Source organism: Enhydra lutris, unplaced genomic scaffold, assembly GCF_002288905.1.
Source record: "Enhydra lutris kenyoni isolate GAN:26980312 unplaced genomic scaffold, ASM228890v2 scaffoldscaffold26, whole genome shotgun sequence".
NCBI lineage: Eukaryota > Metazoa > Chordata > Mammalia > Carnivora > Mustelidae > Enhydra > Enhydra lutris.
This window is the reverse complement of record NW_019154110.1, coordinates 26,745,403-26,769,742: the sequence shown is the minus strand read 5'-3', so window position 1 is coordinate 26,769,742 and position 24,340 is coordinate 26,745,403. Positions and strand designations below refer to the sequence as shown.

Below are 24,340 nucleotides of genomic sequence, written 5' to 3'. Positions count from 1 at the left end.
AAAAAAAAAAAAAAGAACTGAGAGCTAGTCTCACTTCTGGCATTGCCACACCTGGGTCACTATAGGCAAGTCTTATAGTCTGAGCCTCAGTTTCTTATATGTAGACAGTTTTAAATATTATTTATAAATTAGGAATCTGTAAAATGGAGGGTTTCTGAGATGGCTGTGGAGCAGAGAGATGCTGCAAGGAACGGATTTGAGTGAGGTTAAAGTATTTGAGTAAATTCAAATCCTGATTAAATCAGTAGCAGCTAAAATGTGTTTTAGTTCCATTTCCATTTATTCCCAGTTTACTCCTGGATGCGTTTTAGTGAGAATCTGGAAACTTCTGCTCAACCTCTGATGATGCCGTGCCTTTAATTTATGTCTGTCAGGGCATGACTCTGGTTTTCCTGACTTGAAGTTCAAACTGAGGTCACAGCTGCATCTTCACCAACTTGATTTGTGAAAAGTCTGTGGTTCTGATTTTCTTGAACTCATATTTCATCAAAATCTTGATTTTTTTTTTTGTGGTTGTTGAATTTACAACATCATTAAAACTTTCCCTTATCTGATTTTCTCATATAGTTCAAGAATGCTAATGCAGTCATAGAATATGAGAAAATAGCAGAAACAGATTTTGAGAAGCGGGATTTTCGGAAGGTAAGGTACAACTATGGGGAAATCTTATCTACCCTTTATTACAAGGCTCCCCGTGTGCGCGTGCATGTGTGCGTGGATGTGTGTAGTATGGTACAGAAGGGGTGTGTGTGTGTGTGTGTGTTGGTGGGTGGGTGTGGGTGTAGGTGGTATGGTACAGAAGATCCAGAATAATAAATTACCACTTCAGTTTGACTTTGCCTTTTTCTTTTTTTTTTTTTTAGAGTATTTTTTTTAAGAACAGGTTCACAGCAGAACTGAGAGGAAGGTACAGAGAGTTTGCGTATCCTCCTGCCCCCACACATGCATAGCCTCCCCCATTATCAACATTTCCCACCAAAGGCACTTTTTTTTTTTTTTTTTTTAAGATTTATTTGAGAGAGAGAGAGTGCACCAGAGAGAGCAGGAGCATGAGGGAAAGGCAGAGGGAGAGGGAGAAGCAGACTCCCCACTGAGCAGGAAGCTAGGACCCTGGGATCATGCCCTGAGCTGAAGGCAGATGCTTAACTGACTGAGCCACCCAGGTGCTCTGAGGGGCACATGTGTTACAGTCATGGTTTTGACAGTTTTGAATAGAGCTGCTCTAAACATTTGCGTGCAGGTTTTTTTGTCGATACAAGTTTTCACCCATTTTGGGTAAATACCAAGAAGGGCAATTGCCTGATCATGTGGTAAAAGCATGTTAAATTTTATAAGAAACTACCAAAATGGCATCTAAAAATTTTTTTGCCAAGGTATTTATTTTCTAATTATATTTGGCTTTATGATAAAAAGCAGTGTGAGTTTACTCGAGTTTGTTCCTGCTTTTGATATAAGATAGTAGCCTAAGAGTGTGCTGGCTAATAGAGGGAATACTAGCTAGAATTAAATATTAGGTTTGGGTAATCCATTTTAATTTGAATGAGAGCTAGTTTTAACTCCTGCTTTGTGTGAATTAGATGCAGGTCTAAATAAAAAATAGAGGCTCCTTACAGATTTTTGACCAATGTATGTAACCTGTCATCACTACCGTTTTGATGTTAGGCCTTTCTGTGAAAGCACACTACTCTCCTTTATGGAGCTGTGTGATAGTCCATGAAAATTTACATGCCAAAAGGGTTCACCTGTCTGAAAGCATGGGAAAGGTATAAAAGTTCTAGATATCTTTGTAGCTCTTGTTAATAGTGGTTATGCCTCATCTGTATAATTCTCAATTCCCGGGGCGCCTGGGTGGCTTGAGTGGGTTAAAGCCTCTGCCTTTGGCTCAGGTTGTGATTCCAGGGTCCTGGGATGGAGCCCCGAGTCAGACTGTCTGCTCAGCAGGGAGCCTGCTTCCCCGTTTCTCTCTGCCTGCCTCTCTGCCTCCTTGTGATTTCTGTCTGTCAAATAAATAAATAAAATCTTTAAAAAAAAAATTCTCAATTCCCTGCTTAGGTGATAACTTTCATAAGAGTTTCAAAAGGGAAGGTGAATAGTCCCCTAAAAAGGTAAAAACCACTGATTAGGATCAATTTTCAGGATCACTTACAAGAGGTTTGTATCATCCAAGGAACAGATTGTTACTTCATATGTGGGAATTTGCTCAGTGCTTTCTATAGAATGTACTCAATAAACGTTTGATAAAAGGGTACAGTTAAGAATTATTATTATTTTTTAGAATTATTCTTAATTTTTTTTTAAAGATTTTATTTATTTATTTGACAGAGATCACAAGTAGACAGAGAGGCAGGCAGAGAGAGAGGAAGGGAAGCAGGCTCCCTGCTGAGCAGAGAGCCCAATGCGGGGCTCGATCCCAGGACCCTGAGATCATGATCTGAGCCGAAGGCAGAGGCTTTAACCCACTGAGCCACCCAGGTGCCCCTATTCTTATTCTTAAGTAACAAAATGTGCAGGTATTTGGTAATAAATATTTCTGATTAGCTTATGCAGAGTCCCAGCATTAACTCATTAGCATCCCTCTTCTGTCCATTGGTTTTAATAACCACAGTGTCTTTGTACTGTGATTCATAAGTTTTTTGAGGGGTGTGTGTGTGTGTTTAGAAAGCGATTCTGCCTTCTGTCACGTTTTCAGAGCTTTATATAGGCAAAAGCTTTGTCTCAAAAGGCAGTTTTTAGAGTTTCTTTTCTCTCTTGCCCACTCTGGAGCCAGAATCCCCAGTTTGTGACAGAATCCTCTGTTTGTGACATCCCAGCCCCCCCCACTGTAGCTCATGGTGATGTCACAAATGAAGAATTATGATCCTGGCCCGGGAAACAGATGAACTCGGAAGAAACAAAGATCTTCTTTGCCTGCAGCTGTCCGTAGTCATGGGGGTTGGGGGGTGGGAAGTGAAGCACTGAGCCTTCAGCTGACACGCCACTGACCCGATGGGTAGAACCATCTCCACACAGAACGTTGCGAATGCAACGGGGTGTGGCTGCTTACATCTGATTGCTTCCCTTCCCTCCCCAGTTCTTTTTTTATTTAAGGGAGAAAAAATTAGCACCATGACTCCACCCTACATGATATCTGAATTTTCATAGTATCCTTAGAACTTCTAGGATAGTGACCTGTGCCCCGAGAGAGAGTTCTCCCCCCACATTGCTCTGTGAACACTGCAGTCTTCCCAGTGGAGCAGCTCTTGGTATTTTCTTTCTTCTGCATATTTTCAAATTTAGATTTTTGAATGGTGTTATTCATCATTTAAAAATTAGAGAAGTATTGGTGGAGTGGGGGAGGTAGAAGTATAAATACTCAGTGATAGGTATTCCCTCACACTTCTATCTGCCTAGTTCTCACCCCCTCAAGTAATCTCTGGTCTTATTTCTTCTGTTCCTGTACAGTTTGATTGTACATATGTAAGCAAATAGAAATACAGAGTCCTGATTTTCCCTTTTTTATATGAAAGGTTATATGCTTTTCACTGTTGTGGACCTTACTTTTTTTCCATTTAGTAGACCTTGGAAGTCTTTCTGTAGTAATACATGGAAAGTTGCTTCATTCTGTTTTAGAGCCAATCGGTATTCCATTATATGAATGTCTAACCAGTTGCCTGTTGCTGGAATTTGGCCCATTATTACTTCTGAGCTTTCAAACTTCATTTCTTCCTGATCCCCATGGCCAGATTCTTAGACAAAATGGTGTCTCTTAATTCCACATTCCTCCTTCGGGTCATTTATCCTTGACGAGAATATGATTCAGCAAGGACCTCCCAGAAATAGCAGCTAAATCAAAAGCGAAGACTTTGGGCGCCTGGGTGGCTCAGTCGTCATTAAGCATCTGTGTTTGGTTCAGGTCATGATCCCAGGGTCCTGGGATCAAGCCCTGATTTGGGCTCCCTGCTCAGCGGGAAGCCTGCTTCTCCCTCTCCGACTCCCCCTGCTGTGTTCCCTCTCTTGCTGTTATCTCTCTCTGTCAAATAAATAAAATAAAAAATCTTAAAAAAAAAAAGTGAAGGCTCAGAGAACAAACTTATGAAAAGAGAAAAAAGGAAGATGTGGAGCTGAAAGATAAGTAATCCCAGCGTGCGCATGTGTGTGAGAGAAACGCTTTTTGGTTTATATCTTAGCATGTGGAGTATAGTAGTCTGATAACAGTCTCTTTAGGAGCATTTAAAACCAACCATTTTATTGGTATATTTCTACTAAAATAGAAGTGGAGGGGTGCCTGGGTGGCTCAGTCGGTCCTGGGATTGAGCCCTGTGTTGGGCTCCATGCTCAGTGGGGAGTCTGAGGATTCTCTCTCCCTCTGTCCTCCCCCTCCACTTATACCCCTCACAAATAAATAAACCTTTTAAAAAATAAATAAAGGGGCGCCTGGATGGCTCAGTGGGTTGAGCCTCTGCCTTCAGCTCAGGTCATGATCCCAGGGTCCTGGGATCGAGCCCCACATCGGGCTCTCTGCTCAGCAGGGAGCCTGCTTCCCCTTCTTTCTCTGCCTGCCTCTCTGCCTACTTGTGATCTCTGTCTGTCATATAAATAAATAAAATCTTCAGAAAAATAAAAAATAAAAAAGAAATAAAAATAAAATAGAAGTGGAAGAGTGGCCACCAGGGTGCTTAATGAGGCTCATGGCACAGGGAGGAGGGAACAGTAAGCACTTTTAGTAATATAGGGAGCAATGATTCTATATCAGGTAATTTTAGGTATCCTTGTCTTATGTAATAGGCTAAGCATGGTAAGTTATGCAGAGTAGCAAATAACCAGATTTCTATACTAGAAGAATGTGAATTTTGGTCCCAGTCACTGCGGAGGCGGCTTCGCATGGTGATTAACAGGCTCTGGAGTTATAGTGTCTGAGACCAAATCCTGCTTCCGTCACTAGCTTTGGTGACCTTGAACACATTCCTTTATCTCTGTGTTTTAGTTTAGTTTCTCATTGATAAAATAAGGTACTTCATAAAATTACATTATAAAATTGTTGTGAGCATTAACTCGGTCAGTATATAAAGTACTTCAATGTTTGCTGTTTTCGTGTCGTTAGAATCTGGATCAGTTTCTCCTCTTGTTTCAGTGGTTTAATCAAAAGAATTAGGTATGTTCCTAGGCTCTGATACTACTTTTTTTTTAATCTGTCTGTTGGTCATGGCCAGATATTTAATGAATAAGTAAATATTTAATAAATGAAGATACTTCTGGAGTCCAGAATGAAGAGCCTTCTTTTCTTTCTTCTCCCCATAGGTGGTTTTCTGCATGGATCGTGCCCTAGAATTTGCCCCTGCCTGCCATCGCTTCAAAATCCTCAAAGCAGAATGTTTAGCAATGCTGGGTCGTTACCCGGAAGCACAGTCTGTGGCCAGGTATGAAGTCAGGCCAGTTCTGTATTGAACTGTCCCACCACTGGACAGGTGCCGTCTGGCAGCTCTCTCTGTACCACCATATGTCGTGTAGGTATAGACCAGGTAGAGCTGAGCAGACCTTCCTGGGACTTAAAGCCAGAGTTAGACAAGATCTGAAAACTACCGGACACGTAGAAGTACAGTAGGAACTTCAGCTCCATGTGGGAGAACACATGTGTGAGATGTGGCTTTTTGTTTTTTATTTGTTTTAATGTCATTTTCTTCCTACCCCACAGGTTTGCGAGCTCTGTGAAGGGCCAGGTAGTAAATATTTTAGGCTTTGTAGGTCATACAGTCTCTGTCGCAACCATTCACCTCTGCCACTGTAGTGCAGAAGCAACCGCTTATAACAGATAAGTGGATGACGTGGCCTGATTTCAGTACAGTTTAATTTATATGAACAGTGTCAGGCAGGATCGGGCCCTGTGGGCTGTAGTTTGCCAATCTCTAACAAAGACTGAGACACAGGAAGTGTATTAAGGGTAAATGCAGGTGGTTTATTTGGCGAAGATATGGGAAGAGCTCATTGGGATCTGTCTACATTTGGATACTTTTGTACTAGACACACGGTCAAGAGAAAAGCTGGCAAGAGTAATCACAAATGATAGTAATGGTAGGGAGATCCAAACCATGCTGAATGTGCCCCTTTCCGGCTATTGCAGTGACATTTTACGAATGGATTCTACCAATGCGGATGCTCTGTATGTACGAGGTCTTTGCCTTTATTATGAAGATTGTATTGAGAAGGCGGTTCAGTTTTTTGTACAGGCTCTCAGGATGGCTCCTGACCATGAGAAGGCCTGCATTGCTTGCAGAGTAAGTTCTAGGCCCCACTTCTGAGTAGGAAAAAAAGCTTCCCTTTTGAGCCTTTAAGAGAGTCAAGAGTGGAAGGTTCAAGGCCCATATGAAATATGATAGATAGCTCCTTTGCCCACCTTGCCAGGATGCTTCATCCTTTTATTAGAAATTATTTCAGAACTACCTTTTATTGACCCAAAGGTAAATGTGATCATACAGGCTCAGATCCTTCTAATACCTAAGTGTGTTTTTTTCTTCCCTCAGTGAAGAAAAAATAGTAATGTTTATCCTAGGGAGTGGAGGTAAAACCTGGGTAAACGAGTCTCATTGTTGTTCTTTTGTAAATCTTGGTTTCACCTGTCCACGCTGTAGGAAGCACCAGTGAGCAACAAATAGCCCAGGGGGTGGGGGTGGTGGTCAGGGTGATGCTAAACAGCTGGGATCTGAGAAATTGAAAATAGACTTGGACCTCTCTGTTATAGTGGCCTGAGGTTTCCTGGTTATGAACTAATCTCCCCTTGCTTTTCCTGTAGAATGCCAAAGCACTTAAAGCAAAGAAAGAAGATGGGAATAAAGCATTTAAAGAAGGAAATTACAAGCTAGCCTATGAACTGTACACAGAAGCCCTGGGGATAGACCCTAACAATATAAAAACAAATGCAAAACTCTACTGTAATCGGGGCACGGTTAATTCCAAGGTAAGCACTCGGTCTGGGTCTCGGGGCCTGTGGAGATATGTTTAAGGGACATCAAAGAGGGCTTGGGGACTCTGCCTAATGAGGTGAAAGGAGAAGAAAAGGTGGTTTTGGTGGAAGGCTCAGCTTATTAGGAACTTCCTTCTGAGAGGCAAGCTTTTACCTTTTCCGTGGAATTGAAGGGCACTTGAGGGACAGTTTGAAAGGCTATTCCTACCGGTTCTTCCTCAAGATCCCTTTCCTCCATTAAGAGAATGCCTAGAGGCTTTGGGATAATTTTTTATGCAAATGTTATTGCTGCTTTTGGCCTAAGCAAGTGGTTATTTCTTTCTTAGGAGTGATTTGGAGGAAATTAGAGTATGAGACAGGCTTAGATTTTTTGTCCATCCTAAGTAATATTCACTGCACTCGGCTGGAAACAGTGTGCGGGCCCACTCTAGTCCTTCGTACCATAAGAAACAACAGCAGGCTCCTTGCTCTTACAGTGTTCCAGTGTTTAGAAATCAGAGCAGTTTTACCCCTCTCGTTGGCCTTTGGGAGAATGGAGGGCAGGAACTACCCTATTTCTGTATCTCATCTGGGCACTATCCCAGAATGGTAAAGGTGCTTTATCCCTGCATGTAAGTGTGCCTGGCTTCCATCCCGTAGAAGAGAAACCAGTTTGGAACCTGGTGTCCTTAGCCCTCTGAGACACTGGCTTTTTCAGTGACCGAGAGTAAGTGTGACAGTTGGGGAGCCAGCATGACTGATCCTCTTAGAATTTTGAAGCCGTGCTCACAGCCTCTGGGCTCCCTCGGTCCACAGAGATGTGAAGTATGACTGCTCTCTCTCTCCTGAAGCTTAGGAAACTAGATGATGCAATAGAAGACTGCACGAGTGCAGTGAAGCTCGATGCCACTTATATAAAAGCCTACTTGAGAAGAGCTCAGTGGTGAGTGCCTCCGGCGGGCGAGGGGAAGAGGGAGTTGCTGCTGGCCTGCCAGGGGAATTGCACTGTGGATGCTGAAGCAGACCCAGGGATGTTGTGAGGTCATTTGGTCCTTCCCCCTGCCTCTAGGTGGGATTGTTCCAGCCCTAGACTATCTTTATAGACCTCCAGCGGAGGAGATTGCACAAGCTCCCTCAGTCTCCCATGCCTGTGTCTTACGCCCCTCACGGTCAGTAAGTTTCCTTTGATGCCTGACCCAAATTCCTTTTTTTAAGTTTAAATCCATTTCCTTTGGAGATTGTATTTTGTGTTGTACACTTTTGCTCTAACTTGGCACAGTGCTTGGCACACAGTCGGTGCTCACTCAGTAAATGTTTTGTGGAATGAATGTATGGTGCTTGGAAGAGGAAGAAATAAAGTTATCTCTTGGAGACAGTTCACAGTTGTCCTTCTCCCGTTTGTTCTGGGTTAAGGAAGACAGTCTTTTGATTGAAGGGATTTAATCTGGCTCAGCCTCCCAGTATGAAGGAAGCCCCTTTTGGATTAGCTCCGTGGGACTCGGTGATTTATGAGTCAGGATATGCCTACCTAGATCTAGTGCCCAGATTTGCCTTCAGAGTCAGGGTGCTTGCCAGCTTACTTGTCCATCCAGACTCTTCTTTGCAGACAGGAACCTCAGCAAAGGCAGAGAGAGACCTCCCCCAAATCCATCTCTTCTTATTTCAGATTCTAAGCCAGACAGGAAAGAACATTCCAACCTTGAAAGTTCCAAAAGGAAGACCTATATGTTGTATACTAATCCTCTAGCATTCATTCCATTTCTTGTCATGAAATGTTGGAACCAAAGAACTGGTGCTGTGACAGGTGCCGGAGGAGCCTGTCCTTCAAGCTCCTTGGTCTCATCAGTGGTGCAGGACATGGCCTGCCTCCCATTTCGTTTTCCCAAAACTATCCGCATTTTTTAAAAATAGGAAAATTGCTACTGTGTGTGGTCCTTTTGTTTGTTTTTAAGTGGATTTCTAAGTAGACCAGTAAGTCTGTCAAACAGAAACATCCATGGAATCGTATTACAGACTGTGACCAGCTGTCAGTCATCTCTTTGCAAACCGTTGGCAAACATGGAAGCTTTGAAAGACATAGCACATACCTTCTCGCCCAGCTAATGACTCAATTTAACAGATTCAAAATGCTGTAGGCAAGTTCACTGTGCTGTTAGCTGTAATGCTAGCAAAGAGAATCCCCCGAGTATCTAGTGGGGCAGCGGTGGCCAGGGGCACGACACCACATCGGCTCAGTGAACACTGCAGTGTCCGAACAAGGATTGGGGAGAGAAGAGAAAATTCTTGGCTTGTTAGGAAGGTAATGGAGTGGATAATTACATCTTGATACGTGTTCAATAAGGAAAAATCAAATGGCTTTAATCAGACAACTCCTTATCTTTGTGGTAGAAACAGAAATGTCCTCTGGGTGGCTCTACCTTTGAGATTCCACCACAGGGGACAGCATGCACTCTTGGGCACAGTTGGCCAAAATTTGGCCAGTGGTCCCCTCAAGTAGCTGGGATTGACATGAAGTAGCAGAGATTAGTGCAGGCCAAAGCCTAACCAGGGACAGGGGCTTGACTGCTGCCCAACTCTTTTGTCAACTTACCCTTGAAGTTGGGGACACACCAGATCTTTGCTACAGTTCCTTTCATGGCTGGAGTTTCCCTTTTCCCTGAGGCTCTACTTCTCTACTTTTTCTTCAACTTAAAAAGAAGATACTTTTTAATAGCTATATAGTTGACATACAGTGTCCTATCGTTTCGGGTGTGCAATGTAGAAAAAAATATAAAGATGTCTCTGGGGCGCCTGGGTGGCTCAGTGGTTGGGGCCTCTGCCTTCGGCTCGGGTCGTGATCTCGGGGTCCTGGGATTGAGTCCCGCATCGGGCTCTCTGCTTGGCAGGGAGCCTGCCTCCTCCTCCTGTCTCTCTCTGCCTGCCTCTCTGCCTACTTGTGATCTGTCTGTCAAATAAATTAAAAAAAAAAAAAAAATCTTTAAAGATGTCTCTGAATTTTAAAAACATGTTAAATAAAAATGCAAATCACTGTAATAAGCTTATTTAATATGTTCCAAAAGGGCATGTAAAGTTTGTTAAGGTTGCTTATCAGATCATTCTACACCTGGAGCTATAAGCTTATATTATTCTTGACCCTGTAAATGGGTTCTTTGTGCTCCTGGTAGCATTTGTGCCATGTGTCTGCAGGGCACTGGCTCTTCTCAGCATTTTTTTAAAATTAAGATTATAAATTAAGATGCTGCTGGAAAATCAGAGATGTTTAAGAAATTGGGTGTCCTTGGGGCGCCTGGGTGGCTCAGTGGGTTAAAGCCTCTGCCTTTGGCTCAGGTCATGATCTCAGGGTCCTGGGATCGAGCCCCACATCGGGCTCTCTGCTCAGCGGGGAGCCTGCTTCTCCCTCTCTCTGCCTGCCTCTCTGCCTACTTGTGATCTCTTTCTCTTGTCAAATAAACAAAATCTTAAAAAAATAAAAATAAAAAAGGAGTTGGGCATCCCATCTTGCCAGCCACATCAGTACCACCGCCCTGCTGTGGCCTCTTAGCCAGACGGAGCTCTGATGCTTGCGAAGATGGGTTGGTAAGGGGCAGGGTAGTCAGTTTGGTCTTTGTTCTGCAGTGGCTGGCTATGCTGCATCCAGCTGATGCGGTCTGACTCTGGAACGTCTACCACAGTTTATTTAAGTGGTAGGACAGTCTTGGCGCCAGTGATCTTATCAGGACATGGAAAATGCCACTTTGCTTCTGTGGAAGAGAAGGTCTTAAAAGTTCTGGCCATCAGCCTATCAAGATAGATTCCTCCCATCTTGGGCTGACACCCACCCCCCCACTTTTCTTCTGCACTATTGAAATAGAAGCAAGCCTGTGTTTAGAGTCTCCTTTCTTTCTCCTACCTACATCTCTCAGATTGATTAGTCTTAGTGGAAGCATTTGCCAGCAGCCACAGCACCTTGAACTTGATCCTTCAAGTGGCTCACTAATCCCACTTCTGCTCTGGATTGGAGCTGGCCCTGCATGTTTATGGCACTACAGGTTTCAAAGCTTTTCCATATCCGTTGCTCTCACTGGATAATTTTTCTTTGGCATTTCAATCCCAAGTAATCGTTCAAGTAGATGCATTTACATTGCCTTTCCTAAGGCAGTCCAGATGCCTCTTGGGGGCTCTGAAATCAGAAGGAACCTTCTCCTGTTGGTTGCATTCTGCTCAGAGCAGAGGATCACTTTGCTGGTTGGGTGCAAGTGGCATGAGATATCTCTGTTTACTTGAGAAATTGGTAGTTAATTTTTTCTCACGGCTGGCTTAAGGACTCCTGTTTCATGATGCATCTCAACCAAAAGTGTGTGTCTCTTGCTTGAGCTGTGCCTCTTCTGCCAGAGTGATACCGAAGGCCATTGCTATTTATGTTGCTGTACCCCCCTGTATTTCCTTCTCAGTTACATGGACACAGAACAGTATGAAGAAGCTGTGCGGGACTATGAAAAAGTATATCAGACGGAGAAAACAAAAGGTAAAGGAATCTGAGAGCATGTTTCTCAGGGAACTGTGAGGTCTTACTCTTAGGCCCTTAAAACTGGACACAGGGTCGTTTGATTCAGGAAACAAGGATATACCAGGAGCTTATCGATGACCAGCCAAGAAGAAGTGGGGCGAGATGCCAAGTGCAGGATAAGGCACTTTTTTTCTGGCCTTGAATCCTCTCTGTCACTTTCACTTCCTTTTTTGTGTAATTAGGATGATGGGAGGAATCAAAGTATGAGTCGATTTTTTTTTTTTTTTTTTTTTTTATAATCTTCAGAAGAAAACACCATAACTGTGCCTGGTATGATTTTTTTTAAAAGATTTTATTTGGGGTGCCTGAGTGGCTCAGTGGGTTAAAGCCTCTGCCTTCGGCTCAGGTCATGATCTCAGGGTCCTGCGATCGAGCCCCGCATCATGCTCTCTGCTTGGTGGGGAGCCTGCTTCCCCCTCTCTCTCTGTCTGCCTCTCGTCAAATAAATAAACTCTTTTTTTTTAAAGATTTTCTCTATTTATTTCACAGACAAGAGATCACAAATAAGCAGAGAGGCAGGCAGAGACCTGGGGGAAGCATGCTCCCTGCCAAGCAGAAAGCCCGATGCAGGGCTTGATCCCAGAACCTTGGGATCATGACCTGAGCCCAAGGCAGTGGCTTTAGCCCACTGAGCCACCAGGCGCCCCTATGCGCCTGGTATGATTAACAAAACTTCTGACTATAAGGCATCTATCTGTGTTAGGACCTGGTAAGGAAAACCAGAGTCAGATTTGTCCATTGACTCTAGCTGTCTCCTTCTAGAACACAAACAGCTCCTAAAAAATGCACAGCTGGAACTGAAGAAGAGTAAGAGGAAAGATTACTACAAAATTCTGGGAGTGGACAAGAATGCCTCTGAGGACGAGATCAAGAAAGCTTACCGGAAACGGGCCTTGATGCACCATCCAGGTAGAGTGGGCGCGGGGAACAGACTTGGGAAGTGTAAACCAGGCCGGCCTTGCCAAAGTCAAGTGAGAATGAAAGGTTCTGGCTTTTCAGCTGGGAATGAGCTGTTGCTAAGCTCCCTACCCTCCAAGCTTTGGAAGTGTACCAGATTCTAAAGTCAGACATAGGGCGCCTGGGTGGCTCAGTTGGTTGAGCGACTGCCTTCGGCTCGGGTCATGATCCTGGAGTCCTGGGATCGAGTCCTGCATCAGGCTCCCAGCTCCACGGGGAGTCTGCTTCTCCCTCTGACCTTCTCCTCGCTCATGCTCTCTCTCACTGTCTCTCTCTTCTCTCAAATAAATAATAAATAAAAATGTTTAAAGTCAGACATAAAGTGGTCTCTGTCTTAAACTGTTTTCTTGTGATTCTGAGTTCTTCCCATACTCTTCCCTTTAGATCGGCACAGTGGAGCCAGTGCCGAAGTTCAGAAGGAGGAGGAGAAGAAGTTCAAGGAAGTTGGAGAAGCTTTTACCATCCTCTCTGATCCCAAGAAAAAGACTCGCTATGACAGTGGACAGGACCTGGATGAGGAGGGCATGAATATGGGCGGTGAGTTGGTTGGGGCAGCCTGGGATGAACCTGACAGCAGCAGGTAGTTAGAATTTTTCTGAAGACTCTCCAAAGGGGAGTCTGTGTAACAGGGAAGCACAGTGATGTGAAGACCCCCCATGGATACCTGCAATGTGTGAGACACTATGTTGGGCGCTGGAAATACCAGGTGAATCACACAGGTTCCCTGAGCTCCAAGAACCCAGTCTTGGGCTTTGCACAGTGACCACAGGCCACATCTGACCCCTGAGCTCTGGATGTAGAGTCCCAAAAAGGACAGTCAAGGGTAGCAGGAGCTCAAGATGCAGAGTGGGTACTTAGGAGGTGAGCACTAGCAAGGGAAAGCTTGGAGATGGCGAAATAATACCTTCGGGGAGCTGCGAGGGGCTGAGTGTGGGAGGATAGAGGATGCTTGAGGCAGGGGAAGGTGAGACATGAGGCTGCAACGTAGCTGGCTCCCCCCTTGGAAGGCCTTGGCAGCCAGAGTAGGGAATGTGGGCTTTTTTCATGTCGGCTGGAAGCTTCCTCCCCACCTCAGAGTGTGTGCTGGCTGATATTTACGCGTGTCACTCGTTCCCAGCAGGCTTCAGAGTTCAGTTTCCCTGAAAGACTTAAAGCATAGCTGTCAGTGTCACGCTCGCTCTGACCTCCGCTGGAGACGAGACAGGCCGGGAGCTCTGCACACGTCTCAGACCGTGGTCTCTGACGCCAGCCCTCTCTCCTCCATTAAGAAAATCTTGAAATTTAAAATAGGACCAATGATGTTACCTAGATAATCCTTGTCACTGGTTCAGGGTGTGTGTGTAACTTAGATTGACCAGTAGTGAACATTGTTCTGCCCAGCAGTTGAGAGGAGCAACGAGCAGTCAAAAGCTATTGAAGGGTTGTAAGGAGGGGCACCCCGAACCAGACTTTGGCTCCAGAAGTGTATTCTGTGATGGCGGTGATGAGGTGGTTTGGCGCCGGGAAGGGGGTGAGAGATGGCAGCAGACATGGGTAGGAAAGGGTCGGAGGGCACAGTGGGAGATGTAGCAGGAGGTGGTTGCTGATGTGTTGGAAGAAGGAAAGGATGAAGCTGAGTGGCTTTAGATGGCTGACTCACTGGATGCAGTCACTGAGCTAGGGGACCCCAGATGAGCAGGCGCACAGGCAAGGAAGAATCTGCTTTTGGACACAATCTACCTGTTGGATCAACTGGTGGAGACGAATGCTCTGTAGAGCTTAGGGACTCAGTTGGGGGTGGGGGCAGCAGACCTGCTGTGGTCTGGTGATCAGGCCACAGCACTAGAGTCAGGAAGGAGCTGGAGTGTTCGGTTCTGCTGCCGTCACTGGCTGCGTGATCTTGAGCAAGTTACGTGAGCTTTCTACTTAGGTTTTGTTGAGTGTAAATTGGTGATGATGTAAGGTATGAAGAGTACCCAGCACCATGATTGGCACCTAGTAGATGCCTAATAAGCCATGCCTTTCCTTCCCCACTCCTGGCATAGTCTAGACAGAGCATGGAATCAAATGGATACAATAAACTTTGGATCTTGTTCCTATATTTAGTGTTGTTAGCGTTGAAGTGATAGATTTTCGCCCCCTCAGTAGCAGCCCCAGCATTATAGGGAGACAGTGTGGGGCGAATCTTTTAAGTGCAAATGGCATCCCAGTTGCTGAGAAGAAGTTCTGGCAAAGTAGGTTGAGGCAAAGAAAGCTTGCCTTCAGGTTCAGCTGAGAAGGAGGAGGGAGGAGGAGGAGGGGGGGGGGGTGTAGGCATGGGGGGGGGGGGGGGTAGGCATAGGGGGCGGGGCAGATAGGCCCACCCTGTCAGTGAGGTTTTGGGAAGGAGGTTAGGGATGAATCTGGGAAAGCTTTGGGGACCCATTCTTAGTGTTGTCATAAGTTCCTCTTCAGACATGTCTAACTTTTCCAACTTTTTGTCCCTGCCCTGTTTTCTTACTCTGCTCCACAGATTTTGATGCCAATAATATCTTCAAGGCATTCTTTGGCGGTCCTGGGGGCTTCAGCTTTGAAGGTAAGCCTCCCGCTCTCAGGAGTTCCCAGATCACAGGCCCATAACCTGACTCCCCACTTGGGTAGTTCTTTGAAAGTCAGAGGGGCCCAGGAGTAGAGGTGGCAGAAGGCCCATCTAGCAGGGTTACAGGTCCACTCGAGCTGCTGAGGATGGAGGTGGGGAGGCTCCTGGGTGCACCGTGCCTTGGGACCATTAGTCCACACCTCTGCAGCATCTGGGAGGCGTCTCTAAGCTGTCCAGTGCGGGGCTTCTCTGCGAGAGTGACGCTTAGAAGCTGCACACACACAGCTGCTCACGTGCTCCCCTAAGACCCTAGGACCTAGGCTGTTGATGCTCTTGGTGGTTTTTCTGTTTGAGTTCGAAGCAGCCCTTGAAGACTTTCCCATAATCAGAGCAGAGTGATCTTCCCACCTAGAGTAAGCTAACAAGCCCTTCTTTTTGCCTTACAGCATCTGGTCCAGGGAATTTCTTTTTTCAATTTGGCTAATGAAAGGAAACCATCCAGAACCCAGAAAGTGCAGACTTGCTCAGTGTAACCTTGAACGTGGGCACAGTTCACCACCTCCTCCCTTCATCTTGTCTCCCCGTCCTTAGAGCAGTTTCGTTATCTTAGTTGGATACCCTGTGTCTGTGTGAGTTGGGGGGAAGGAAAGGGAGCCAGCGCCGAAGACTGCGGGGAGGGGAGGGAGGCGGGGGGTGGACAGGGAGGCAGCTTGTGAATTTTTGTTTTACTGTTTAACTTTATTAAAAAAGAAAAAAAATTAAGAGAATAAAATGTTTTGACCCTTTCTGGCACTTTGCTCTGGCAGCTGCTTTGTGTCACTCCAGAGTCGGTAGGCCAGAGCTGAGCCCCCAGCGCGGAGCTGGTACGGACACAGATTGTAGGCTCAGCACCTGCCCATCTGGGGCCTGATGGCGGGGGGATGCCAGCCACCTGTCCCAGACCTATTCGGCCTGGGAGTGCTGAACAGGACTGAGTTGGTGTTGGGCCCCGCCTGACGTCAGTCACAGGTGATCTGACGGTAAGGGCCGCTACAGCTCACTAGGAGCTGCGTGTGTGCGGAGCTCACGTGGAGCACGGCTGGCTGCTAAGCCTGAGGCTGGGCTGACCCAGACAGGAGGTTTACACAGGCCCTCACAGCCCTCTGGCCACTGCAGGGTAAAGGACATGGAGACAGGGACAAAATCCTGCCGCCTCTCCAGGTGAGACACACAGCTCCTGGGCCCCGGGGTCCAGGCACAGAACTTAAGCTCACGACGTGGTTGGAAACCGCATTCTTAGTAAATACCCCTCAGCTTCTCCACTCTTGTCCCCTCTCTGTGGGAGGAGGCGGTGACCAGTGTCCTGCTCTTCAAGTCAAGCATAGGGTTCACGGCAGGTAATCTTATGAGTTTAGGCAGAGGGATTTGAGACTTTGGTAGTAGAGCTGGCTGGGAAAGGACCGTGAACCAAATAGGTAACTTACTGCTTCCCTTCCTTCTGAGCCCCGGCCCCTTTCTCTCCAGTCTTCCCCCACTGATGCCAAGGCCATGGCGATAGTGTGACTGAGTTAGGCCTGTATGAACTCCTAAATGTCAGGTCTTCCCCTGTGTTGCAGCACCCCGACCTGAGGGCGGCCTTCCCTAGCAGACCAGCAGAAACCCAAACCAGGAACATGGGTGGCCGGGAAGGCCCTCTGATTGCTGGGGGCTGGCGCACCTGTGGTCCCGATGCCACAGTTATGGGGGACAGGCTCTGCTCCACTTCCCTCAGACCCAGCCACCCCCCACTTTTCTGTGTGCATCTAAGATCGGCCGCTCTCCTTTCTGCCGCCTCATGAAAGCCAACACTGTTCAGCCGCCCAACCTTACCACAGCTGTGCCCAGCCAGCAGAGGGGAGACAGGACCGATGGCCCCAAGCTGCGGGACAAAGCCAGTCCTGATACAGCAGCCCTGGCTCCAGGGAAGACTGAGCTGGGCACAGAAGGGTGAGAGAGACTGCACACAGCCAGGATTAACAGTTTATTTCACGGTCAGTCTTACAAGTCACTGAGGTCGGGCAAAGCCAGGATAGTAACTTAAATCTCAAGCACTTTCGTCCAGTGACAACCTGATTAGCAAGGCCCTGTTACTGAGCAGGGGGGCAGTGGAGGGCACCCCAGGAACCACAGCATGTGTACCAATGTTAAAAAACCCCTTCTCAGAGCACCAGGGGAGCTTGGCCCTTACCAGCCAGGGGTCCACTCTGTTGGCTCTCGGTCCCCCACCAACTAACCCCTGTAGAGGAGCCGCCAAGGCCTCCAGAGGCACCAGGGAGGCGAGCTGGACTGGGCAGATGGTAGTTTCTCTGGCTTTGATTTCCCCAACCCCACAGCCGAGCCACACCGCCGGAAAAGATGGCCAGCCTACCCCTTCGTGGGCGAGACCTGCAGCCAGCTGGGATGTGGCTGTCAAATGTTCCCTAGTCACAGTGTAAAGGAGGAGGGGACAGGCACTTAGGGCCAAAGGTGGGACGCAAAGCCCCTTTTCTACCCTGGCAAAAAAGCCCCAGCATACATCTTGGGGCTGCAGTGATTAGATTTGGGGTCAAAGCCCAGGGATTTCCCCACCCTCTCAAATCCATAGCGAGTTTCCCGCGGCTGCTGTGACCACCCGGTGGGGACACACAGCTCTGGGGCATCTCCCCCGCTGGCCGGCTCAGGGCAGGGAACCCGGGACAGGCGTCAGGGCGTGGGGTTGTGGCTGTGGCTCCAGGCCCAGCTTGGCTCAGCCTTGTCAGCTTTGCTCTGGGTTCCTGAATGGCACTCCCCACACCCCTCTCAAGTTGAAAGCTTGGGTGTTAGAGGGGACAAGGGAGGGCAGGAAAAGTTACTTTACAAGTTTTTTTTTTTAAGTTACAGAAAGGTTAACTTTGAATGTAAAAAAAAAAAAAACAAAACTTGAAACAAAGGTCAAGCAGAAGGCATGCTTTCCCTTCCCCTCCACCCCTTCCCCTTCCCTTCTGAGGAGCGGGGGGCTGACGGCGGCGAGAACACTCAGATGATGGTGCAGGACTGCAAGGCGCCCCCCTTGCGGCTGCCGTGTGTGGGCACGGGTTTGCCCTTCCCATAGTATCCCGTGAAGATGGCCCTGACCTCCAGCTTCTTGGCCAGGCTCAGCAGCCAGCGCCCATTGCCCAAGGAGTAGAGTTTGCCCCGGCTTAGCTCACCCACCTCCTCGCCTCGGCTGCCCCCCTTCTCCTGCCGCACAATCTCCAGGAGGTCAATGCCCGTCTGCACGGGCTCCACGTCACCCGCGCAGCCGAGGGTGATGTGAGCCCGGCTCCCCCGGGGCAGGCTGTCAGAGGGGGACAGCTTGTCCACGTCATTTGGCCACAATGGCAGCTCCTGCTCGCTCAGCTCCACCCGGGCTCCAGTAGTCTTGGGTGTCACAAAGAGGGCACTGATGGTCAGCGTGAAGGCCTTGCAGTATGACTTCCTCACCACCTGCGGGGACGGAACGACAGCGCTAAGCTGGAGGTGGTAGACCCGGGAGCAGACTGTTGAGCAAGGATGGGCCTAGCAGAGGAGAGCACCATGAGCAGAAGCCTCGGGTAAAAGCCACTCATGGCCCCTGTGCTGACATGAGCGGAAGAGCCGGAGGACACTGGCGGAGCTGAAGACCAGACTCCCCCAACTCTGAGCCTGGTGCCCCACCTCCCAGCAGCCTTTTAACCTCGTCGTGTTGGCTCATTCACCTGTTCTACAGGGATGATGCTGGAACCTACCTCAGTGGTCAGATGAAACAAGTGTCTGGGCACATTGAGAACAGGGACAAGCACGTGACAAGTGCTATTGTCACTGCTACTCAGCTCACCCCAGTAAAAGCACCGAGTGCCCAAGCAGTATCGGAGAGGTCAGAAATAAATGCCTCAGATTAAAATCGACCTCGTACACCCGGGTTTACATGTGGTCATATCTGACTCAGAAAGACCATCTCTCCCGACTGACCATAACAGTATCTCTTATCTTTGCTCACAATCCCTCGTGCCTGGTGCCTAACAGGGGCTTAATAAACAGTGCTAAGAGCATGGGTGGCTGAGACGGTGTAGACAGCGTCACCTGTGCGTTCATGCTGCTGTGCTAGGGGCCATGGATACGACAGTAAACCGAACTGAGAAATGCAAGCGGGGGAGACCAACAGACGATCAGTAAAACGGATGCTGCATTAACCAGGGCAGACAAGTGGGGGAGACAGGTGGAGGGTTGGCAGAAGCCCTCACGGAGGCCACCAGAGACCGGAGACCAGTGCGCAGCCGGGCCACGTGCCTGCGGCTTAAGGACAGCACGTTAGAGGCTGTGGGCAGAAGAGAGCGGCTGAGTGGGAGCAGGGAAAGGTGTGGCACCCCGAAGCCAGGAGCCCCACTATCCCTTGATGTGTGCGCCCCACTCCAGGGCAAGGCCAGGCCTGGGACCTGGAGACCAGGACCTCTGAGTACAGGGCTTGCTGGGGGTGGGGGACACCTAAACTTTGGGACTCTCTACAGGCCGGAGCCAGCTGCCAAGCATCAGCTGCAGCAGAAGCCTCTGGGGGGCGAGCGCGCAGGCTGGTGGCGGTGTGGGGGCGGCGAGGCAGGGGGAGGCCGACAGCTGTGTGACTAAGCCTGTGGGGGGGCGACCTGGAGCAGGAGATGCCATTTTTCCCGAGGCTGTCTGGTTTCTGGTCCTTGCATGGAGCTGGCCCCCATTTCCAGAAGACCCTGCCCTCTCCACACCTCAGCCACGGGTCCCGGGGGAGCACTCACATCCTGCTGGGCGTACTCGTCTGCCCCTGCAGCCTTTCCGTAGTCACAGAACTTGGTTGTGCAGTGCAGCACGCCGGGGGGTCTCTTCCCAAAGTAGGTGAGCAGTTCGATCTTCTCCCTGGGCTCGTCCCCAGAGACAACTGCAGGGAGAGAGCAGGGCAGTCAGGGCAGGAGAGCAGGGGCCATCCTCATACCCACCTCCAAGACCACAGAGGCTTGGAGTGCAGGGAAAAAAATGATGGCAAGCAGGAGTTCTTCAGCAATCCGGTATAATTCACTCCTTCAGTAGCTGGTCAAACTAATAGCCACATCAGAGCTACAAAAAGGGGTCTAAATTCCCTGGTTTCACATTATGTAGATTTTTACATCTCTTCCAGATTTGGAAACTAACACACTTGTAACCCAGGAACAGGCAGCATAGGCCAAGGGAATCTCAGCTTTACCAGCTACACATCTGAAGAGGGAAGCAGGTCATGAAAAATGGGATAGAAAGGCAAAAGGGTGTTGGAACTATTGTGGTACGATGGAAGGAGTCAGAGCTAAGTCCTTTGGCCTGGGGCACATAACTGACCCTGTTCTAACCAAGTACCATTAGGGCGACCATACACCCATTTCCCCAGGACCACCCAGGGAACTCTAAGCAGTACCCCCTTTCACTCGGGCCTACCCAGACCAGAAGTTACCTGGTCACTGTACAGGTACTGTGCAGGCCTGTTTGGTGGATGAGAGCCTATAAAGGGCCTAGAGGAGGAAGAGTCCTGGGATAGGAGATATCATATGGCAAGACCTGGGAGATCAAGACGTGATTTCAATTTCCAGACGTCAGGCCTTGGGGCTTGCTTCAGTCACTAAATCTGTCGTATTCACTCCCAGAGTCCCTACAAGGAGGTTTCTCACCCTCCACAGTGGAGGGAGAGCTCTGCTCTGAGCGCAGGCCCGTTACATTTCTCCTGCTGTGTCCTAGGCAGGAATGGGTGGCAGTTTTTAATGGTAAAGGCAGCTACAAGAGGCAAAGCAGCTCTAGTCAGGAGCTCGCCCTGTAGGGCGCTTTGCTGCCAAGCAGTTCCAGGTGCTGGGCTCACACCTGGACGACATCACTGCAGGCCTCACGGTTCCCTGGCTTCCCAGTGTTCCAGGTTTAGGAGCCAAGAAGAGATCTCTGAGCACTATCCAGGCACAGATTTTGCCTCCGAACAACACACAGACATATGGGTGGGAAGATAATCTAAAATTTGGGGACACCAGAAATGGGCTAAAAGAACAGAGGGATTAGTGGGCGACCTATCCCTAAGAGGTCACTGGAGGCCAATGGTCACAGAAAAATGAAGGCCTCCCTTACCCCAACCTGCCCTACCCCTGGAGCAGACAGCCCTTGCCAGGAGAGCTCCCGCCCGGTATGGGGAGGCCCCTGCTAGAGCTGACAGAGTCCAGCGGGCTCTCACCGCAGCTCTGCGCAAATCCCACACGCCTCCAGGGGGTTTTCCCCTCTGCAAAATGAGGGGTCTGGACTAGGTGTGAGGCTGTTCTCTGGAGCCGCAGGAAGCCCCAGAAGTTTGCACTGGGCAGCCTCAGACCTGGGAATCATAGCCACCAAAGTCACAATGGTCTTAATTGTGATTTTTTTTGCAGCTTAGGATTCTGTGGTATATTGTCTAGGTTCTTTCATTATTTATTTATTTAGAAAGGGAGGCGGGGAGGGACAGAGGGAGAGAAGAGAAAGAATCTTAAGCAAAGACTCCCAACATGGGGCTCGATCTCACTGACCCTGAGATCATGACCTGAGCCAAAATCAAGAGTCGGACGCTTAAACGACTGAGCCACCCAGGTGCCCCTTATTTTTTTAGTGATCTCTCCTCCCAGCATGGGGCTGGGATTCACGAGCCCGAGATAGAGTCACAGGCTCTACTCACTGAGCCATCCAGGCACCCCTCTGTGGAATATTTTACTTCAGAAAAATGGCTCTGCTGCTAAAGGCCAGGTGGAAACATGGCCTCATGCTCTCCCTCTCAGGCTGTAGGAAACATGGACATGCTCCCCATGGCGCTGGGAATGTGTCCTCCCACCCCCCCCCACACCTGCCCAGAAGACAGGGCCGGTGGTCTCCATGGTGGGTGGGGTGGGGCGAGGAGGGCGAGGTGGGGCGAGGAGGCGTGCAGTGAGCTGAGAGGGCGCCCTGTGCCTCCACCGCTGTGCCTCGTCACCCCCAGCCTCCCCCCTGCCAGAGGACAGTGGCGGTCCCCGCTCCCACCTGCCACCCCCACTCCCGCCCCCCATCCCCGGCCACCTACAGTGTCGCAGCTCCTTCTTGAAGGCCTTGTGGTTGCCCAGCTCCTCCAGGAAGACCTGGCCGGCCTTGCGGAGGCTCTCCGAGCTCTTCTTGGTCAGGAACCAGCCGAAGTAGAGCGGCAGGAAGTCCTTCTCCAGCCCCGGCTTCAGCTTCTTCAGCTCATCGGCCGACAGCTGCCACTGGTTCTTCTCCTTGAGCTGCGCGCAGTCCAGCCGCCACGCCGTCTTGGGCTCCACCAGCACCACCTGGTACTGGTACTGGTCGGCCAAGTCAAAGAGCTGCTCCAGCCGCTCGCGCTCGTGGTTGGTGTCGTCCAGCACCAGGACGCGCACGTCGCGGCGGCAGTAGGCAGCCAGGTCCTCGTCCAGCCGCTTGTACTCCTCTGAGAAGTCGCCTCGGCCCCCGGGGGTGATCTTGTAGGCGTCGGCAGACACCATCTTGGTGCCGTCCCGGTACCTGTCCACGATGGCCCGCGCCAGGGTGGACTTGCCGCTCCCCGGCAGGCCCCGCAGGATGAAGAGGGTCTTGCACTCCAGCAGCGTGGCCACGGTCTCCTCATCCTGCAGGAAGGGAAACTGCAGCTCCGGCTTGTCCTTGGCCCCTGACGACGACATTTTACGGAAGAAGATCTTGGGCAGGAACGTGTGGCTCTTTCGGGAGAAGCTTCTGTTCTGTGTGTGAGGAGGGAAAGAGCGGAGGTCAGCCAGCTCGCTCCAGGCCACCCCACCGGTCTTGCCCCCTGGACTCTGGCCTCTTCCTACTCGGGGCTCCCAGCCCTGAGTTGAAAGCACCCCCGGTGCGGTGGGCACCTTCCCAGGCCCAGGACTGGACCTTCTTCTCCTCCTCCGTCCTGGGTGGCCGCCAGCTGCTGGTCGTGGAGGAGGGAGAGGACAGCTTGTCTGAGTGTTTCCTAAACTCTGAATTCCCTCCGGTCGGGGCTGCGGCTTCAAGGATCCCCCACAGCTGTGGCCTCTCAAGGGAAAGTGTGCCGGACGCGCATGTCCCGTGGTTCTAGGAGCAGACCCTAACTTTATATTCTTGGAGCCTATTAAGGATGACCTCTTTGGAGGTGGGGCTGCTATGTCTGGGCAAAGCCACAGCTGCCCTGGCTCTGGGTGTGCAGAGGAGGCTGGGGGTGGAGAAGGGTTACCCAAAGACTGCCTCCCCAACCCCCACAAGGGCAGCAACAGATAATACTCTCTTGTCTGGGATGGGGGGGGGACAATGGTCCCACAGAAGGGCTGGTGGGGGGCAGGGCAGGAGAACGCCGGACAAAGGGCCTCATTCACCACGCCTGCCACCTCCTCCTCTGCCCTCGGCCCCCCACAAAGTCGTGGTCTTCGTGCCTGCCCCAGGACCGGGCGGCCCACGGCACCTGCCTCCAGGGTCCAGCTCTGCCCCGCCCCCCACTTTGCTGTGCGTCGGCAGCACGTCTCTGAGCCTGTTGTTTTCCCGCCTGCTAAAAGCCACAAGTGACAGCACTTGTTGCTGCAAGCGGTCGCTCTAAAGCGACTCCACCTCCCGGCAGCTCCCCGAGCGCGACACTGGCACTGGCTTTTCTCAGATAAGGCCCTCGGGCGGCGGGAGAAGGCGAGGGACGCCCGCCCCGCACTACCCCCGGCCCGCACTCGGCGGGCCGAACTCCCGCGGCGCCCGATCCCGCCCTTTTCCCGCGGTAGTGCCCGCTCCCCAACTCGGCCCCGGTGTCCCCTACCTCAGGCTGCACCCCACGGCCCAGAAAGCCAGAGCTCAACTCGCGAACCTCAGGTCCTCATTTGCATGCCACTTCCTCCCGAAAATCTCCCTGAACTCCCGTTTTCCGTAAGGGTGCTTCCCCGGCCCGCCCCCTCCCGTCCCGCCTCCCCGCGCCCGCTCACCATGATGAGGGGGGCGCCGCCGCCGCCGCCGCCGCCTTGGCTGGCACTAGCTCTCCGGGGCCGCCCGCCTGCGCGGAGGGACACGGAGTCCAGCGGTGGCGCGACCCCCGCCCCGGGCCGCTTTACATAGCCCGGGGGCGGAGCGAGCGCGGCGGGCCGGGGGCGGGGCGGCGCCTCATCGCGCAGGCGCGGCGGGTCGAAACCCGAAACTGACGCGGCGCAGGGAGGAAGTAGCCTAGCGTCCAGCCGACTGTCCGTCGGACCGCCGCGGCGCATGTATACCCTTCAGAGTTTCCGAGGAACTCTAGAAAGATGGGGGCAGTCACCTTTCCCGGGTCACGCTCCGGGTTAGGATGAGCCCAGGGAGGCAAGGTCATGAAAGTGCAAGGTCAGATCCTGTCCTTGTTTAAAATTGTGGTGTTTTATTCATCGTGGGGTTT

At 50.2% G+C, this 24,340-nt stretch overlaps 2 protein-coding genes across 4 annotated transcripts in view; one reads left to right on the top strand and one right to left on the bottom strand.

The window, feature by feature from the left end:
• The window catches only part of LOC111151333 (DnaJ heat shock protein family (Hsp40) member C7), a 28,909-nt gene extending 13,166 nt beyond the window's left edge, over positions 1–15,743 (top strand). For both annotated transcript variants that reach the window (XM_022509259.1, XM_022509260.1), the window contains exons 5-14: positions 568–642; positions 5,278–5,396; positions 6,098–6,251; positions 6,767–6,931; positions 7,768–7,859; positions 11,347–11,420; positions 12,225–12,371; positions 12,804–12,956; positions 14,911–14,973; positions 15,423–15,743. In XM_022509259.1, the coding sequence (XP_022364967.1) occupies positions 568–642; positions 5,278–5,396; positions 6,098–6,251; positions 6,767–6,931; positions 7,768–7,859; positions 11,347–11,420; positions 12,225–12,371; positions 12,804–12,956; positions 14,911–14,973; positions 15,423–15,460 (1,080 nt within the window). In that variant the 3' untranslated portion in view covers positions 15,461–15,743. The remainder of the gene's footprint in view (positions 1–567; positions 643–5,277; positions 5,397–6,097; positions 6,252–6,766; positions 6,932–7,767; positions 7,860–11,346; positions 11,421–12,224; positions 12,372–12,803; positions 12,957–14,910; positions 14,974–15,422) is intronic.
• A 1,213-nt stretch (positions 15,744–16,956) lies between these two features.
• Positions 16,957–23,981, bottom strand: LOC111151693 (2',3'-cyclic nucleotide 3' phosphodiesterase). 2 transcript variants are annotated; one of them, XM_022509831.1, is made up of 4 exons: positions 23,901–23,981; positions 22,025–22,694; positions 19,737–19,876; positions 16,957–18,438 (listed from the first exon to the last, which is right to left on the bottom strand). In XM_022509831.1, the coding sequence occupies exons 1-4, from the start codon at positions 23,901–23,903 to the stop codon at positions 17,989–17,991; spliced, it is 1,263 nt and encodes a 420-aa protein (XP_022365539.1). In that variant the 5' UTR covers positions 23,904–23,981; the 3' UTR covers positions 16,957–17,988. The 2 variants fall into 2 exon arrangements, with proteins under 2 accessions (XP_022365539.1, XP_022365540.1); XM_022509832.1 differs by lacking the exon at positions 23,901–23,981 and adding an exon at positions 23,738–23,794.
• Positions 23,982–24,340: the final 359 nt, after the last annotated feature.